Source organism: Rhinatrema bivittatum, chromosome 1 (genome assembly GCF_901001135.1).
Source record: "Rhinatrema bivittatum chromosome 1, aRhiBiv1.1, whole genome shotgun sequence".
NCBI classification, from domain to species: domain Eukaryota; kingdom Metazoa; phylum Chordata; class Amphibia; order Gymnophiona; family Rhinatrematidae; genus Rhinatrema; species Rhinatrema bivittatum.
The window spans coordinates 374,514,998-374,534,288 of record NC_042615.1 but is presented as its reverse complement, the minus strand read 5'-3'; the positions used below and the strand labels follow the sequence as shown (position 1 = coordinate 374,534,288).

The following is a 19,291-nucleotide window of genomic DNA, read 5'->3' as shown; positions in this document are numbered from 1 at the left end:
TTTGAGACGGTCTGACTGGGATTATATTGTTATATGTGGGACTTATAATGCAAGGGTTGCCCTTTATTGGTGCCCATGGGCTGTTGGGGGCAGGGAGGACAAGGACTATTCTCTTAGGGGTAGATTTACAAAAAATGCGCGTTTGCGTACTTTTGTTGGCGCACCAGTCGCAAACAAAAGTACGCTGGATTTTAGTAGATACGCGTGTAGCCGCTAAAATCCAGGATTGGCGCGCGCAAGACTGCCGATTTTGTGCAGCCGGTGCGCACCGAGCCGCGCAGCCTGCCTCTGTTCCCTCCGAGGCCGCTCCGAAATCGGAGCAGCCTCAGAGGGAACTCGCTTTCGCCCTCCCCTCACCTTCCCCTCCCTTCCTCTATCTAACCCACCCCCCCGGCCCTATCTAAACCCCCCCCCTACCTTTGTCCGGGGATTTACGCCTCCCGGAGGGAGAAGTAAATCCCCGCGCGCCAGTGGACCGCTAGCTCGCCGAGACGCGACCCGGGGGCGGTTACTGAGGGCGCGGCCATGCCCCCGGACTGCCCCGGGCCGAAACCATGCCCCCGGGCCCGCCCCCGAAACGCCACGTCCCGCCCCCAAAACGTTGCGTCGATCGGCCCCGCCCCCGACAAAAAACCCCGGGACTTATGCGAGTCCCGGGGCTCTGCGCGCGCCGGCAGGCCTATGGAAAATAGGCGCGCCGGCGCGCAAGGCCCTGCTCGCGTAAATCCGGGCGGATTTACGCGAGCAGGGCTCTTAAAATCCGCCCCTTACTGTATTGCATCTGTGGTGAGACATGAAAAATTATTTTGTCAGGGCAGGATGGCTCTATTTTACGTGGCTAGCTGCAAACAACCTGCGAGACCCAAATACTAGCAAACTACAGACCAGTGTCAAACTTACCTCTAATGGCCAAATTAATCAAAAAAACAGTACAAACGCAGTTATCTGAGCACTTAGATAATAACAATATCCTTTACCCATCCCAGCATGGTTTCCGTAAGCACTATAGTACTGAAACACTCCTACTCGCACTAACGGATAATATACTAAGAGGGTTCGATAACGGTCAACAATATATTCTGATATTATTAGATTTATCTGCAGCCTTTGACACAGTGAATCACATAATACTTATCAAAAGACTCGAAGAAATAGGTCTGCAAGACAAAACAATCAAATGGTTTAAATCATATCTAAATAACAGAACATTTCAAGTTCAAATCAAAAACACACTATCCGACAAGATTACCTTGAAAACTGGAGTCCCACAAGGGTCAGCACTTTCTGCTACACTGTTTAACATATATCTTCTGCCACTATGCCATCTCCTCGCTGGACTTGGAATCATACACTACATCTACGCTGACGACATCCAGTTAATCTTACCAATCGATGATACTATTGAAAAAACAATAGGCCTAGCCATGATGTATCTTGAAATAATAAAACAACTTCTAAACCAAATGGAGCTAATAATCAACATTGATAAAACCGAATTTATACACTTAGAAAGGAAAAGCATGAACATCACTCAAACCCCAATATTTCTCAATAACAACCAACAAATTGACTTAGCAAAGAAAGTTCGCAATCTCGGAGTAATAATTGACAATGAACTAAGCCTCAAACAACACGTATCAATAAAGGTTAAGGAAGGATATGCTAAACTCATGACACTAAGAAAACTCAAACCATTACTATCATTACCCCATTTCCGTACTGTGCTCCAATCACTAATTTTCGCCAGCACAGATTATTGTAATGCCCTGCTACTAGGCCTACCTAACACTACAGTGAGACCTCTACAGATTTTACAAAACGCTGCTGCAAGAATTCTCACAGGAAAAAACAAAAGAGATCACATAACAGATACGCTTGCCACCCTACACTGGCTTCCCATAGAACAAAGAATACAGTTCAAAGCACTGTGCCTAATACACAAACTCATCCACGACGATAAAGCAGAATGGCTGAACACAGCACTTAGAGTACATGTCCCACACAGAAATCTAAGGTCAGCAAACAGAGCACTCCTTCCCATTCCCTCAGTAAAAACAGCAAGACTTACCCAAGTAAGGGACCGAGTGCTGGCTCTAGCCGGTCCCATATTATGGAACTCCATGCCCCTTGACCTTAGACTCCAGAGCAATCATAAGCTTTTTAAAACACAGCTCAAAACCTGGCTTTACATACAAGCCTTCAAGAAAGAAAACTGATGCTGGCAATGACGGAAAAGTTATGCGGCTTAAAGCACCGAATGCCTAATTTTATAAATCCTTACCGAATTATTTCAACATTTTTAACTATAGGCAACATTCAGGACATATTGCTATGATACACTTAATCCCCCTAATAAACACCTTATTGTTACCGAAAACTATTGGCACCACCTATGTAATGTACGACCCATATTTTTACTGGTGCCCTATTGTAAACCGTTGTGATGGTGAATAACTTAATGACGGTATATAAAAACTCTTAAATAAATAAATAAATAATGAGCTGTTGGTACAAGAGAGGAGAGGGGCTGTCACAGCAAGTTATGGGAGCCTTGGGTGTAAGTGAGGTAATCACGCCTCAGTGAAGATAGGGCAGGGAAGCAGTTTTTGGGCAGTGCTTGCCAGATGATGCCTGGCTGGGCTGAAAGGGGCCCCACCTTGTTGGGATCTGGTAGATGGGCCGCTGAGGGGACTGAAAGGTGTGGTGTTCATGGCATAAAATTGCCTTTTGTTTTGTTTTCAGTTTATTTTATTTTTACTGAGTTCTCTTATGTATAATGTCGGTGTATAACTTAACATTTTGCTTTGAGTGCACATTAACTCAAATAATATGCCTTTACTCAATAGTGTACACTCACTGAAAAAACAGTGCATCCTGTTTTCAATTAGTGTGCACAAATTTGATTTAGTGCGCAGTATTTCAAATTAGTGCATTCTAAAAAAAAAAAAAATGTAATGCGGGGGAGGGAGTTGGTCATTTTGTTTAAAAAATGCTTGAAACAATACAGACAATGTCATTTCAAAGAAAGCTCATCCCTTTGGAAAGGGGCAGGCTTCTGGGTTCTTTCATACTGTTTGGCTTGGGTAATTTCACATATTCATAAAGCTGTGGCCCTTGACATTGCAAGTAATTGTCAAGTGATTATTTTGGTTAATGCTGTTGCGCAGGTGAGTGAGTGCGAGAGGAGGATGGATAGTCCTGGCCGCCCATGTTATTGTAAGAATGGAAATGTAATTAAGTTTCATTTATGGTGGAGCAGCAAATGTATAACACGTACTGTGGATTTGAAGCTGCAGTTGCTGAAAAAGCCAAAAGAACCAAAGTATGGTGCAAAATTAGAAACCTGATAGATTTATATGATTTTTAGAACTAATATATGGGCGTGTATTGTAATATGTGACTATACACATAAGTCTCATGCATTTTGTGTTATGCCTGTCTGTCGCAGACGGCTGCGACCACGAATACTCACTTCCTATGCCACTCTCCTGCCCTCCCCGGGGCTGCTTGCTGTGCGGGCGTGCCTACATCACCGCGCTCTGTGGGACTTCTCTCGGCGGCATGGACACCACTACTTCCTACTCAGATGCCGGGCCTTCCTAGGCGTGCACGTGCGTCACAGGTCCCACCTTTGAAGCCTCTTCGGTGAGAACCTCGGGGGCGTCCCTTTGTGATGACGTCATCGGTCTCCCGTATTTAAGCTCCACTTTCGCCCCCAGCAAGCCGACTTGACAACAAGTTCCATCCATGGTCTGAGCTCCTGCCTTGTGTTCATGAGACGTCGCCTGCTGCCTCGCTCTTGGACCCTGTCTGGCACCCGCTCCTCGGGGGTCAGTGTGCGCTCCTTCGGGGACTCGCTCCCCTGGCCTACCCCACTCCTCGGGCTGGCTCTGCGCCTCTTGGCATTGGCTCCAGCTACTCAGGTCTCCATTGAAACACTGCGGCAACCTGTGAGTTCCTCATCTGGCCTTCCCCGCTTCTCGGGGTTGCGCCTGTATCCTCACCAAGATTGGCTGCGCTTGCCCACTCCTTGGGCCACACTTCTATTCAAGACACTGCTGAGTACCACCCCGCTGCACGGGGCTGGACCTCAGGTTGTTCCTGTCAGCTGTCCCGCTCCTTGGGTCAGTCCCTCAGCTACACCGCTGGCAGTTCCTCCACTCTCTGGGTTCCTGCCTACATCAGCAGCTCAGTTTGGGACCAGACTATCCTACCCCGTGGGTGGTCTACGTCTCTTACCTATGCCCACCACGCTGCAGCTCTGCCCCCTCGAGGCTGACCTCCCGGAGAACCTCCTACTTGACTATCCCTGCGCCTACTGCTCCGCGGTTCGCCTGACACCTCTCTCTTCAGCGATGCACTCCAAGAACCACCTACAGCCTACCACCTTGTGGGGGTTATCTCCTGGTCTCTGGGGCCTCTCCACCACTGTGCCTCAAGCTCCCTGCTGTGCCGGTACTTCACCTTCTGACGGTGTGGACCTGTGGGGCTCCTCCACACAGGCTGTAACAACTCTGGGCACATACCCACAAACCATAACATTTTGTGTATGACATCTTCAGTTTTTTGATCATATTGTGCTTTACTTCATTCTAAATACTTTTAAAAACATATATGCGCTGAAAGGCAGATTAGACATCAAACAAATACATCAATAAAAACCTTAATGCAAACTAAAGATGACAAATAAATCTGTCCTTCTAAAACTTTTCTACTAGCATTGCCATTTTAACAGCTCTGTGTGACATTGAAGAGTTTCGTTGATGGTCTTAGTATCTCATCAGTTATAGGTTAATGTTGCCTTAAATGGAAAAAAAAGCTACCATTTTAAGGAAAAGGCAGAGGTGAATTGATTTGCTCCTGTTTTTTTTTTTTTTTTCACACAATTGGCATCCTTTCAAATGCTGTGGGTTGGCAGGGGTGACTCCGTCACTTTCAGCAAGCCCAGTGACCTGCCACCAGTTTTTATCAAGGAACTCTCGCTCGCTCTGCTCCACATGGGTAGACATGCTCAGAGTTCACAAAATGATTAAACAAGGGAGTCCCTGAAGCCCAAAAGAAACTCCTTCAGCACATCCCTGTGCAATATAATCATGAATAGTCTATGATATTGTCAGGTAGCTAGAAAAGTTTATGAAGCATGGACTGGAGCTTACTCAGTTCCTAGAGGCAGAACGAATACAAATACTAAATGAAAATAAAACCCTGTTTAATTACTCTTATTTAAAGCCTATGCACAAATTATATCATCTAAGCAAGTATTGCTCTGCATTTCTCATTCACAAAATATATTTGCTTCCTCATGAATAATTTTTCTTGAAGTGTAAGCAATAGAATTAAGAATATGGCACAAACAATTACATAAGACTTAAGGAACACTGTTCAGTGAGGAATGATTTTGGCCACATTATCAAAATGGTAGGAAGCCTTCTGGAAGGCTGTGTGCATGTATTTAGAGATAGCAAATTGGAACCAGACTTAATTTTAATTGTAAATTAGAAGGAGCCATTTACTGTTTTTGTTTATTGTTCAAGTGTTAATTGTGCTTGAAACTATTAAGTGACAATTTTCAGACTGGCAGTTCCATTGTGCGATCAACAGTTTTTGGTTCAAGGATACCATAAAAGTATTCACCCAACCCTTATGTTCATTTGGTTGGTGTTATAAACTGTTGCAGCCTAAAGGCTAATTAACATTACATTTGAATGTAAAATAATAGTTTCTTGCTGCAAAAACAAAGGTTTTCTTGTTAATCATGTTATTTTTCTATTCCATGAAAATAATTGGAGATTGCATAGATAATGGGAAGTGTTAGAATTAACAGGACCTTACCCATATGGGACTTCATTCCACCAGATTCCAGATAATATATAAAAGGTGAATTTTAAAAGCCTGGTGCGCGACAAAATTAGGGGATGTGTGAATAAGTCAGGCTTGTGCATGCCAACCATAGTTTAAAAAGTGCCCATATACTATATTTTCTGGTGTATAAGTCATGGGATTTATTTTTTTCTGTCAGTGCATGTTATACAACGGTGCAACTTATGTGTGTTTTTTAAACAAATCGCTTCTCTCTCTCTCTACCTCTCTGTTTCTCATCGGAGCCCTGCAAGAAGAAATGTAGGTGTATCATATATAACGATGCGACTTATATACTAACTTTTTTGTAATAATGCTGTTTATAGAGGGCTGTGACATATACAATGATTCGACTTATATGCCGGAAAATACGGTACCCATGTAAATGCCGCAGTGCGCACATGTCAAACGTTTACCAAAAAGTGCAGGATGTGGGCATTCCGAGGCCTGTCCATGAGATGTGTGCATTAATATTTACACTCCCTGGCACACACCAAGGTCCCCTGCTGACGTGTACGTTATAAAATAAAAGGATCAAGCCATTACTGAGGGATTTAAAGGGTCTGGGGTAACTGGTGAAGGGAGGGAGGGGGAACGGGACTAAAGGCTATCAAACCTAGAGGAGGGTTTGAGGACCTAGCTGCTAACTGAATGGATTGGTAAACTGGGAATGGAATGAGCGCGCACCCCTTTTAAAATTCCCGGAATTACATGGTGAAGTGAGATTTTGTGTGCCCACTTAAAATTAGGCGCACATGTGCACAGCCTGGCTATTTTATAACATGCAAGCATGCAAGTTATGAAATAGCCATGTCTGTGGGTGCGGCCCGGCACACGCAAACCGGTTTGTCCGTGTGAGAGAACATTTAGGAATTTAAAAAAAAAAAATTTAAATACTTTTTTAAATGGCCAAATATATTAGACTCAGTTTTCCCAGCCTATAGAAGTTCTATCCAAAAGTATGTTGGCTAAGTGAATGGCACAGCCTCTACTGATGCTCCACATTGTCCCAAACTCTGCTGTCTGATCAGAATTTATTCTTTTGGATTCCCTTGTTGTGCTTATTTAGCACTGGGCTGCCTATCGGCTAAATAAAGTTACACCTTCCAGAAGCAAAACCAAATATTCTGGGCAGCAGGCACAAGCTCTGTAGGTCTTCTCATGCACGTAGGAAGCCCTTTTGCAGCTCCCTGCACCTCCTCCTCATCCCCCCTCCCCACCCCATTTCTCCTTTGCCCGTTTGACCTCTCTAATACTTTTCACCTTCCCTTCTCCTTTTCCTCCTGTTTCTCTCCTCCTCTCACTCAGACGTGGTCTCTTATTGTATGCCTCTTACATTCCAGATACTTTCCAGGTCTATTCCTACTCCTCCTCCTCTCTTCCTTTCGGCTCCTTTCCCTTCCTTTTTTGTGTTAGTCCCCTGTTTTTGAAAATCTATCAGCCAGACACTGTGTCCCTTCTCATTTGCTTCCCAAGGCTGCCAAATCTCTTCTCACATTAATATTGTCCCTCATCTACCTATTCCTTCTTTCTGCCTGTCCCTCTTTACTACTTATCTGTTCCCAAGTGCCCTCGCCCTCATGCAACGTTTTGAGTTATTCCTAACTTTTTTCCCTCCATCTCTACTCTTCCTTTCTCTGTTTTCGTTATTTAGCCCGCATGCTTTACCCCCTTTTCATTTTATGCATCTTCTTCTACCACTCTTGACCCCTTGTTCCACTTCCACGTTTCTTCCATTTCCCATTCTGTCTTCTTTTTCCCTCATGAAGATGCATTACTCTTATCTATCACCCATTGCTTCATGTACCCCTTCAAACACTTGTTCTCCTCCCAGTGATGACCTCCCCTTTGATAATTCTACTTCCTCACACCTCTTTCTTACCACAGTCAAGTCAGCCCACGGGCTTACATGGACACACACTCACACACTAAATATCCCAATCCAACTACAATTTAAGACTTGTGCCTTTCAGCATCCTAGGCATCTACTTTCACTGTATATTTATCATCTGCACCAGCAAACACACAAACAGCAAGAGGAAAATGACAAAACCTGACTTAAATAAGAAAAGGTATTCTGCAGATGGTCATCCTTCTGTAGCAGGCAGCTGGGATGTATCCTTAGCAGACTGGATGGATCAGTTGGTTCTTGTGTGGTCATCTTCATATACTATGTGCTAGGCTCAGACAGTGGCAGACTTGCAGCCCTGTCTGCCTCCGCCCTGCACATACAAACATAGAAAAGATGGTGTACTATTTACTCCTGGGGGAATTCTGTGCAAAAAAATTTAAAATTCTGCACACAAAAACTTAAAATTCTGCAAACTTTATATTGGTCAAATTAACACAATTTACATTACAGTTTTTAAGTAATTACATTTTAAAATAATACAGAAAAAAGTTATTACTTAAAGATGCAGAATTTTAAATATTTTGAGCAGAATGTCCCTAGAAATTCACTGTGAGTGTCCCTTCCACTCGCTCTCCCTACTCCCCTGGCCACTTTCCCTCTCAGGCCCCAACTTCTCCACCCACCAGTATCTCTCCCCACCACCTCTAGGCTCAACCCCTTCCACTCTGTCGCCAGTCTCTAGTACACATACACACACCCTCATACAGATTCCCTCACTCTCTCTTGCATACACACTCACACAAGCTCCCTTTCTCTCTCACACAAACATCCTTACACGGCCTACCAATGTCTCTCTCTCACACACCCCTTCACACAGGCTCTGCCTCACACATACACAATCCCTTCACACAGGCAGGCACCATCACGTAAACACGATCCCTTTTTCATACACTCATGCCCCAATCTCACACACACATACACAATCCTTCACAATCTCCTCATATAGGCTCCCTCTCTCTGGCACCCACACTGAAGCATCCCCCCCCCCGCTCTCCCTCTCATCCGCCTCCTCTCCTCTCTCACACCCCCTCCCCTTCCCTCTCATCTCTCACACCCCCTCCCCTCTCCTCTTGCACACCCCTCCCTCCTCTCCTCTCCCCCACACCCCCTCCCCTCCCCTCTCATCACCCGCCCCCCTTTCTCTCACCCCCTCTCCTCTCTCACACAGAATTCCCCCAGGACTAACTATTGAGCTAATGACTAAATATAAACAAGTGATTGAGACAGCAGGATGGCTGCCCCTGTAGGGTGGCTCCCCAGAGGTACTTGCCTATCCTTCTACGACTACTACTACTATGACTACTACTTAACATTTCTATAGTGCTACATGAAATACTTAGCACTGTACAAACATAGAAAAAGACAGTCCCTGCTCAATAGAGCTTATAATCTAATAACACAAACATATAGGGCAAGAGGCTTGGGGTATTTCATAAAGCAAGACAATGGATAAAAAGAAAAGACAGTTAACAAGACTAAAAGCAGACATTCAGGTGTAAGATTTAAAATATGTATTATTTTTGGTAAATCTGTTCCTGGGCTCAGAAGACATGAAAGAAGGAATTACTTGCCTTGGATGGATGCCTGGAGTTGCCTACTGATAGATGTGTCTGATTCAGATGCTATGGCACAGTGTGGAAATGCTTAAATTAGACATAGAGGGAGTGATGGGACCTGGATTCAGAGACTGGATAACAGATATGACAGAAGCTGGTATTGGTTACATATGGCAGATTCTACCTAAAGAGGTAGAGAACCAAAGAAGAACTTAACTGGGAAGACTGGTTGGGCCAGTTGGTCCAAATCTGCCATGTACCACTGTGTTACTATGTAGCACTAAGAAATGCCCATAAACAATAGTTGCATATTTTTTATTTTTTTTACTGTTTTCGATAAAATATACGACTGGGATTTTTATAAATTGTTTCCAGAATCTACCCCATCTTATTTTCAAAGAGTAGACTAAGGGAGAAGGCAGTAGTGTGGGGTTGTTTCACAGTGGAGAATAAAACCATACCCTACCTTGATCTAAGGGTGGGAGGAAGAGCACTATCCCCTGGAAAGTGTCAGATATGTAGTTGCCCAGTTTGACTTAGAATGTTCTGTTAGAAAGAAATGAGGAAAACCAACTGAGAACCCTGTCGTTGATCCAATGCTTCTCATTTGATAGCATAACAAGTCATGGTCCACTGTGTCAAAGGTGGCTGTTAAGTCAATTAGTACTAGACAATAAGATTCATCAGCATCAAGCCCTCTTAAGTCCAAGCCCATTAATGAGAAGAGTAATGTCTCAGTTGAGTGATTTTTCCTAAATCCAAATTGATTTGGGAAGAGAATATTTTGATCTTTGAGGTGATTTACAAGTTGGGATAACACTGCTTTCTCAAGAACTTTTGGTGAAACAGCAAGTTGGCTATTGGGCGATAGTTGTCCCAATCATCAGGATACTGGGCTAGACAAGGGTAGCCAGCCTCCCTCTCCCTTAGGTTCTGGGAGTCAGTAGATCTTTGGGGCGGAAGTACATCGTGATTAATCTATCTGGATAAAACAAGATGAGCTAGAGCAAGGCTGGGCAAGGTAAGGCTTGGTACAGACTGGGTGAGCAAGACTTAGTACAGGCTAAGCCAGGCAAGGCTTGGTACAGGCTTGGAATAGGGCAGGGCAAGACCATACAAGGGCAGGATTTAGACAAGGCGGACAAGAGTAACTCAGAACAGAGAACATGGTGCCTGAAGGCAACAAGGCTGGAGGTCCATAGGCCACAACACTACAGGAAGGCCTGAATAAACCACAAGGCAGGGCACAAGACAGAGTAGACCCTTAGGGCACAAGATAGGATACAAGACAGACCTGAAGGTCTTAAGGCAAGAAGCAAGAAAGCCTAAAGGCTGCCAGGCAAATCTAGAAGCAATAGTGGCCAGGTCAGAGAGCCAAGAGTGGCATCATGATGAGGCAAGGCTACAATGGCAGGGCTGGGTTACATTGGGCTGGAGCTTGGGTATGGTACAGGCAGAGAGGAGGAGCTTGGCCAGGCTGGAGATTAAGCTCGTTGAGGACTCCTGGTGCAGTGTAGGATGCAATACATGCTGATTTAGGGAACCACTGAGAAGATGACTTGGATAGCTCTGGGCAGAGGTCGGAGGCCTTTGGAGATGGGGAAGTATCATAGTAGTCCAAATCAGGGTACAATGAGGCTGGACAGCAGATAAAATTGTAGCAATGAACTGGTGGATGTATCGGTGAACTAGTGACTTCAAATACATTTTCAAAACAATATATGCATATACTATATAAAATAGCTGCCTCCAATATTAGATGTTTTTGTTCACAGTATCAGGATTAGTTTACACATACAATATGCACACTCATGTTTATGAAATGGGTATTGGTATTTCTTGTATTGGAAATATATGCATGAACTGAAATATACACATTTATTTTTTGAATAAAAAAATGAGGTATTTCATAAACTGTTTTGCTCCTACCCCAGAGTTTATAAAATCACTGTGCATCCACTTATGTGTGTACTTGCTGTATCATTGATAAATTTGAAAGTTTGTCTCTTATGGATAGATTTTAAAAGGGCCGCATGTGAGCCCATAAACATGCATCTCATCCCACGAACAAAGACAGACTATTTTATAAAGTATACGTGTAGGTTATAAAATATTCTTCACGTGTGTATGTCTGCAGCTTTGTATGCGTATCTTACATGTGCTTGGAGGGGGGTGGGGAGAAAGGGAGAGAATCTATATAAGGCTCAGCCTGACAATCAACATATGCACCATTGTAAGGGGGCACTTTGATTCGCGGTGAGTTTTCAGGGGGCGGGTTGGGGTTAGAGGGGTGGTGTAATACAGACGCATTCAGAGGTATTCATTAAATAATTATAGACCTTATAAGTGATGAAAAGGAGTTGATTTGTACAATGCATCTAGCAGAGAATGCAGTGTACAAATCAACTCCTTGTTAGAATTTTCATTGCTTATAAGGTCTAAAATTCTTTGATGTCAATTTTACAATGAATACCTCTGAATGTGCCTGTAACACCACCTCCCAAACCCCAATCCACCTCCCAAACACTCATCCAAATCAAAGTGCCCCCTTACAATGGTGCATATACTGAGTGTCAGGCTGAACCTTATAAAGAGTCTCTCTTCCTTTCTGTCCTGACTCATGCCTACCAAGGTGCTGTAGCAAAATGGCGTGTGTAACATATGCGCCAGCTGGGGAAAACCAGGGGTTATGTGCTGCAGTGCTGGCCCCACTTCAGAACACCCATGCCCTGCCTCTTTTCCACCACTTTTTCCCAGCTATTTAAAATTCGCGTAGCTCCCACGTGGCCCACTGCACGTATGTGACCCTTTTTGCGTGTACAAGGCTTTTAAAATCTACTTCTTAGTGAATTTTGCTGCATATCCAATGATGCCAAAGTAGCTGTGGAACTTATTTGTGTGATAATGTTAATATCTATAGTTTTGTGATTTACTTTCAATAAAATATATACAGTTTTGATACAGTATTTTATAACATCTATAGTCCTTCTCTAAATATTCAATTGTATAATTATAGTGGGAAACCACAATTATTGGAAGTGAATATAGTCCTATAAACATAATACAATTATAATAGTTTTCAGAGTTCAGGCAGGCTATATTGTACATCCTATTAGTAGTCGTAAGACTTTTTAGTATAACTGAATATTGACTTATTTTGTGAACTTCTGAATATTGCCACATTATGTTGCTTATTTAAAAACTTTTGATATCACACCTTTTCTTAGGTTAGTCTTAAGGCAAATTACAATCAAATTATTATTAAAAAAAAAAAAAGTTGCACTTGCATTGCAGTGTACAATTAACACAGGAATGAACATGAAGAATGTATATGAACAGATATGATTAGAGATGCCAGATAGATTGTAGTGAGCATCTATTTATTTAATGAGTTTTATATACCGTCATTCGGTTTTGCCATCACAATGGGTTTACAAAGTTATAATGTTTAACAGTGTTTCAAAAAATGGTTTATATGGTTGTTAACATAGAATATATCATTTGTATACTAGGTTCGTATATTAAACCAAATATTACATAACTGAGAAATAATAAATGAAATAAATAGTTTGTTGGGTCCATAAGTCTTCTTAGTGTTATATGATAGTGGTGAAGTTCTGATTCATTGGGCGAGTTCGTAAGCTTTAGTAAACATCCATGTTTTTACATTTTCTTGTGTTCTGAGATCTATTGGGAGGGTGTTCCAGAGCTTGGGGCATTTATTTATTTTTATTAAATATTTAGATAGATTATGCAGGCTCATAGTGAAATGGTAGTGAAGAGTTCTTTGTCACCTTCTTTGATGCAGTCTTTATCATGGAATACCATGGAAAAATGAAGCTAAATAGTCAAACCTTAACTTTCTTCCAGATAATAAGGTAACATGTCACTTGTTGCAGGAGTAGTGATTTCTTGTTCCATTGTTTTGGAGCCTAGCAGCTGAATGCACAAAGTTTTGTACAAGCTAGACTGGCAGAAGTCAGAGGAGGAGAGGATAGGAAAGACATTTGGGAGGAATTTTTGACTAGGAAACAGTCTTAAGATTGGCTTTATGTGGTCAGTTGTTTTGGCCCCTAACAAAATTTGAACAGTCATAATCTATAAGAGTTGGAGGTGTTTGAGATTATATTGTGAGATACTGCTTTATAGAGAATGGCAATAGTCAGCACAGCTAGTGATTAATGTGTGTATCACAGTAAGAAGGTAATACTTATCAAAATAGTTACAGAGTTGATGAGTCTGGCTCAGATGCATAAAGGAGGTCCTTATTACCTTTGAAATGTGAGTTTCTATTCTAAGGTCAAGTTGAACCCTCAAACTCTGTACTGAATCCTTAGGGGTGAATTTTCGAAACGTTATGATGCAAACATTTGCAATTATGCATGTAAGTAGCCTACTTTTGCTTTTGCGTGTATATCTTCACAAGCACAAAAGGGACAGTCTAGAGGTGTTTCAGGCTGGGACCAAGGTTTACCTGCATAAGTTAATTATTTTATAAGAGACTTACATGAGTACATGTATTAACATTCACATAATTTTACACCTGCCAATTATCTTGCACAACTGATGACAGACAGGTCTGTGGGAGGTCTGGACAAACTGAAGAGAGTTGAGGCTGAAGAACTTGGAGGGTCTTGATGACCCGGAGAAAGACTCTGAACTGTCAGAGGAATCTTAAAACTGCTAATTTCAATCACGCACACAGACGGCAACTTTTTCAAATCGCCAAGCAGGTGCACATTTGCACACATGCATTGGCCCACGCCCAGGGACGTGGTTATTTTGTAACATGTGCGCATATATACACGCATGTTTAAAAAAAAAATCTGGCTGTGCGCATGTGTGTGCCAGATTTTAAGTGGGCATGCAAATCTCGCTTCTGCGTATGTCAGGGGGATTTTAAAAGTGGTGCGCGCCCATGCCATTCCCAGTTTACCAGTTCATCCACCAGTTCACCCAGTTAAAAGCTATGTCCTCCAAGCCCCCCCCCCCCACCCCCTCCTTTGAATTTCAAATCTGGATTCTAGATTAGATCACGTTGCCCTGGCTGCTCTATACCTTTTCCACCAAATAAACTGGACCAATGCCTGCCAATATATAATGTCAGAAACAAAATCTTAAAACATTCAGGATGAGATCAGGAGCCCAGAGTAAGGCCACCAGTAATGGTGATGCTCTCTCCCAATATACAACCCGTAATGGTCTATGCTTCCACATTCTAAACAAGTTGTAACTTGGCCAGCAACCATTTTTGCAGACTCAATTAGATTTCCATAAAGCAAGCTAAGTGTAGCATAATGGTGGTTTGAACCATTGTTTTAAGGTCTTGAAGATGCAAAAAAGGATGCAACTGTTTCAAAAGGGCCTTCCTTGAATCCATTAAATTCTGCAGCTCAAATAACAGTTTACAGTCAATAAATGCCCCTAGGTTTTTAACCTTAGAGGAAATTTAATCACAGAATTTCCTAACTGAACCATAGGAAATGTTCATCAATAGGAGCCAAACTCACCCAGAAAATTTCAGTTTTTCTTCATTGAATTTTAAAATACTTGCATGCATTCAACTGCAATAATCTCAAAAATGTAATTCAATTTAGCAATAGACAGTTCCCTGGATCCTTACCAGGGAACTAATATCTATATGTCATTGGCATATATGTAGAACCTCACCCCCTTGATCGTAATAATACTTCTCAGGGGGGAAAGATAGACATTAAACAGCACAGGAGACAAGGATGACCCCTGCAGAACATCTGACAGCAAAGGCCAATGGGCAGATTTGCATAAAATTAACTCCACTTTCTGCCATCTATTCCAAAGGAAGGATCCAATCCACTTAAGATCATTCCCCTCCACTCCCACCTCCAACAGAAGCTGCAGAAGGCATTCATAATTCATCAAATTGAAAACCCTATTTACATTTTAAACTCATGTTTAGGGAAATTAAATGAGGATAGTACTGTACAATAACCCTTTTCAAAGAATAAGGGCATTGTATATCTGATTTATAAACCTCTTGTCAAATGCAACTTATGGAAACAGAATCACAAATATGTCCTTGCTCACTTCTTTTCCTTGTGTGCAACCTTTATTTGATGCTCTAAGATCATTTGACGAGGGCAATACATGAATGCATTCTTTTAGGAATATTTATCCTGGTATCATTATTTCAGAGTTTATGTATGTAGTTGAGTTAAGACATTTAGCATCAACTTAATTATTACTTTTACTTCATTCACTTTAAAAAAGTAAAACAAGTTAAATTCTGAAAGTCATAGAAAGCAGCTCATGGATTATGTAGAACAGAGTTCTTCAGTGTTATATGGTGAATATTAATTTAACAAAGTTTTAATTGTGTTTAGGATTAATAGTTAATTTTATTATATATAGGTTAAACAGCAACTTCATTTTGAAAACCTGAGCAAAATAATGAATCTAAGCTGATTTTGAAGCTTTATATATATATACAAAATACATCTTGAACTTGCCAAAAAAAGTAAACTTGCCAAAGAGGAATTTGAAGTATATTTTACTATTATAATTGGTAATATTTTATATATCTTCAGTATACTCTCAGTACTTTAATGATAATATGCAATGATGTTGATATATTTTTCTAGTGAATAAAATAACTGTATTCATATATTCTGAGTTTTTAAAATTATAATTCTTGTATGACAGCATTATATTGTATTTGTAGTTTAATTTTGCTTAACAGCTAAAATTATATTTTCTCTAATATTAATTGCTGTCTTTATTTTTCATTATGGTGCTAATTCATATATTTTATGTTAAATATATTTCACATAGAGGGCTTTTGCTTTCTAGAAAGAGTGGGATTTTAGCAATAGAGTGGTTGATTCTTTCTTTCCTGGCACAAACATTGCTGGTATATGAAGATACAGGTATCCAGTAAAGGCTGGAATGTGCCCTATTTAAATTTAGAGGGTAATCTTCCCAGGATGGATATGGGGATGGAATTTGGACTTACATGCATAGTATTGGATTTTAAAAAGTATATGCATAATTTTCCCAAATACTTCTTGCACACAAATTGGTGGATACAATTGTGTGCAGGTAGATTTTTTGGGAAAATGATCAACTTGAACATATGCCCCTAAGGGGATCATTTTCAAAAGTGATCGCATGCGAAAAGGTACTTTTCGCATGCAAAAAGTCCCTTTTCGCGTGCGATCACTAAATGGGATGGAGTCGGGGCAGAGTCATCCCTGGAAGAGGAGGACTCTGGGTGGCACCAGGGCCGACGCTGCGGACACATTGCTGGCGGCAAAAGGTAAGGATCCTTATTGCCGCCAGTTTCGCGCCGAATAACTACACCTTTTATGATGTAGTTATTTGGTGCAAAATCCAGCAACCACTGCACCTCAGTGGTGCGATGGCTGCCGGCTTTCGCAGGCCCGCCCCCTTGTTACCGCCGGATATTTTAAGGTCTGCGACCTTAGAAAATCCAGGCCTAAGTTTGCTTTGAAAATTTGTCTTATATGCATATTTACCAACATTCTCATACTGGTTGTTCCTAAATTACCCCTTTCATGTTAAATGAGTCTAAATGAAACCTTGCCTGTATTTTTAATCCATCATTTAGTATTTCTGAAATCTAATCAAGAAACTTTAGCAGGTCTCTTTTTAATGTGTAACCAAAATATGCAAATTAATATAGTTAATTATATCTCATAAATGTTCCTTTTGATTATCCTAAAACCAGAACAGTTATAGTTTCTTGAGCCCTGGATTTTGGAAACACTATATTAGAACAACAATTTCTTTCTTTCTTATATTATTTTGGTCCTTGAATCTGAAAGCAACAAGTAAGACTTTCAAATGGAAGAGGTAAAAAAAAAAAAAAAATGAAGTGCTTAGCTAATGCAGTACCATTAATCTATTCTCTTTTCTCCTTTCTCTTTATTTCTCTCTCCTCCAATAGAAGTGGAACAAAGAGGTAATTGAATACCTTTCGATTTCTATATTACTTATTCATAGGCTTAAATTCCTTAACAGTTTTAACATGTAGCTGAAGTAATTTTGTCATTAATTTTTCACCAATTATATAACGAATCACTCTGCTGCTCAACTTTATATGTCTAATTTTGCTGCAAGTTTTACTCGTATTAGATAAAATACCTTAGAAATATTTAATACATATTTATGTGTTAGGAATGAATAGATTTATGTTCCAAGTATGTACAGAAAATCTGTACATTAATATCCATGCACATACCTTGGTAACCTCTTTAAAAGTAATACTCATTTTTAGCATCAAACTTTATCTTTTTTAATTGCCTTGGCAGAAGAATAAAATACCAGAAGCATTGTTGGCCTCGGAGAGGAATGTATTTTTACCAGGTTACAGTACTCTTTATTAGAACATCATAAGAGTTCTCTAGAGATGATGAACTGAGACCACATAAGTCCCTTTTTTAGATATCTTTTCTTCAGCATGTGTGTAGACTTGAGAGCTCATGCACCCCATTATCTCTGGATAATTCTTATGCTGGTCCCTTGCCAAGGTTACATTTTATTTATCAGCTTTTATATATATATATTTTATTTTTTTTTTAATTTTTTTTTTTTTTTTACTTTAATCTCCTTGACCTTTCAAGAGAAGAATGAAAAATGAGCCACTCACTAATGAAATGTAATAATTACTTAAAAGAAAGCTGTACCCTTTTATAACATGTGCAAGGTTACAAACAAATTTGTGTTTGGGTGTAATTATAATTGGTATTGTAGCAATTAACATGTTGAATCATTATTTGATCAAGATGATTTCCTGTAATTCTCATGCAGTCTTCCAATTTAGCAAGATTATGATTAAAGGTATCACCCAGTAATATTTTTCTTTCACAATTTTTGCTTTCAAAAAAATTAGCAATACTTTTGACATTACACTATAAAATTAACCATGGGTAAGTCATATGATGTGACTTAAAAATGGATTTTCATAATGTCAGCTATAACACTGTATCTCAACAACACATATGTCCTTAAGCATCCAATGCCACTGAAATGATGTAATCATATCCCGTATCAGTAGTCCACAAACATTTCTCAAAAGAAAAGCCACAATGAACATTTTGAATCACCAAGATGTCTGGTTGGGGGAGGACAGGGGGTCCTCCTCAGAGTTTGTAGAGCCGGAATTGTTTCCTAAGAAGGGTTTGAGGGAGAAACCATGACTGGTCCTTTTGATGATATGGGGAAGGAGTGAGGCAGAGCTCCCAGGGGTGCAAGTATGTGTCAGATAGTGTCCTTAATAATATTTCTGTATTTCTCCAAAGTTTGCAAACCTGTCAAACCCATAACAGCCTTGCCTCCCTATCCCCCCCCCCCCCTTTTTGGTATATCTGCCCTCCTAGGGACATAGGAGGCGGGGGGCAGGTGGATGGATGGCAGATGTGGTATATCTGTGAGTGTGTTTGTGCACTCTCTCTCACTCATACTTCACTATACACTCTTACTCCCTCTCTACTTCTTTTCCCTTTACCCTCACCGCTCACTCCCCTCTCGCAACATTCAGATATGTGGTATAAGCAAAACAAGCCCCTCTGGGGACAAAAAGTGGCAGCATGGTTGGGAGCTCCAGGAGCCACCGTTCTTAGCTGGCTTTGCCTGGCAGCTCTGCAGAAGCCCAGCTTGGTACTGCCAGTGCCTTCCTTCCTACACCACCCTACCCAGTGGCCAAAAACTCCTTATGGCTGTGCTGTAGCCTCTTTCCCTGTCTTTAGCCATAGTGGCTCCATCTGTGCAAGCAGCATTAAAACCAGCAATGCATAACACAGCCAATCAGTGGTGACTTTGCATCAGCATGCTGCACCCATTCCACTCTGACATATACAGCCTTACACTTCTGACTTCCACAGTCTGACCTGGTGGTAACGGTGGATTGTACTGCCACTATAGGCCAGATCAAGCTCCTTCTATAACCGCTGAAGGCTAGATCAAG

General features: G+C 41.2%; 1 protein-coding gene across 1 annotated transcript in view; it reads left to right on the top strand.

Annotated features, from left to right (window-relative positions):
• ADGRL3 (adhesion G protein-coupled receptor L3) overlaps positions 1–19,291 on the top strand; it is a 2,126,115-nt gene that overhangs the window by 1,218,575 nt on the left and 888,249 nt on the right. The window contains exon 6 of the mRNA XM_029600930.1: positions 17,273–17,287. Coding sequence (XP_029456790.1) covers positions 17,273–17,287 — 15 coding nt within the window. The remainder of the gene's footprint in view (positions 1–17,272; positions 17,288–19,291) is intronic.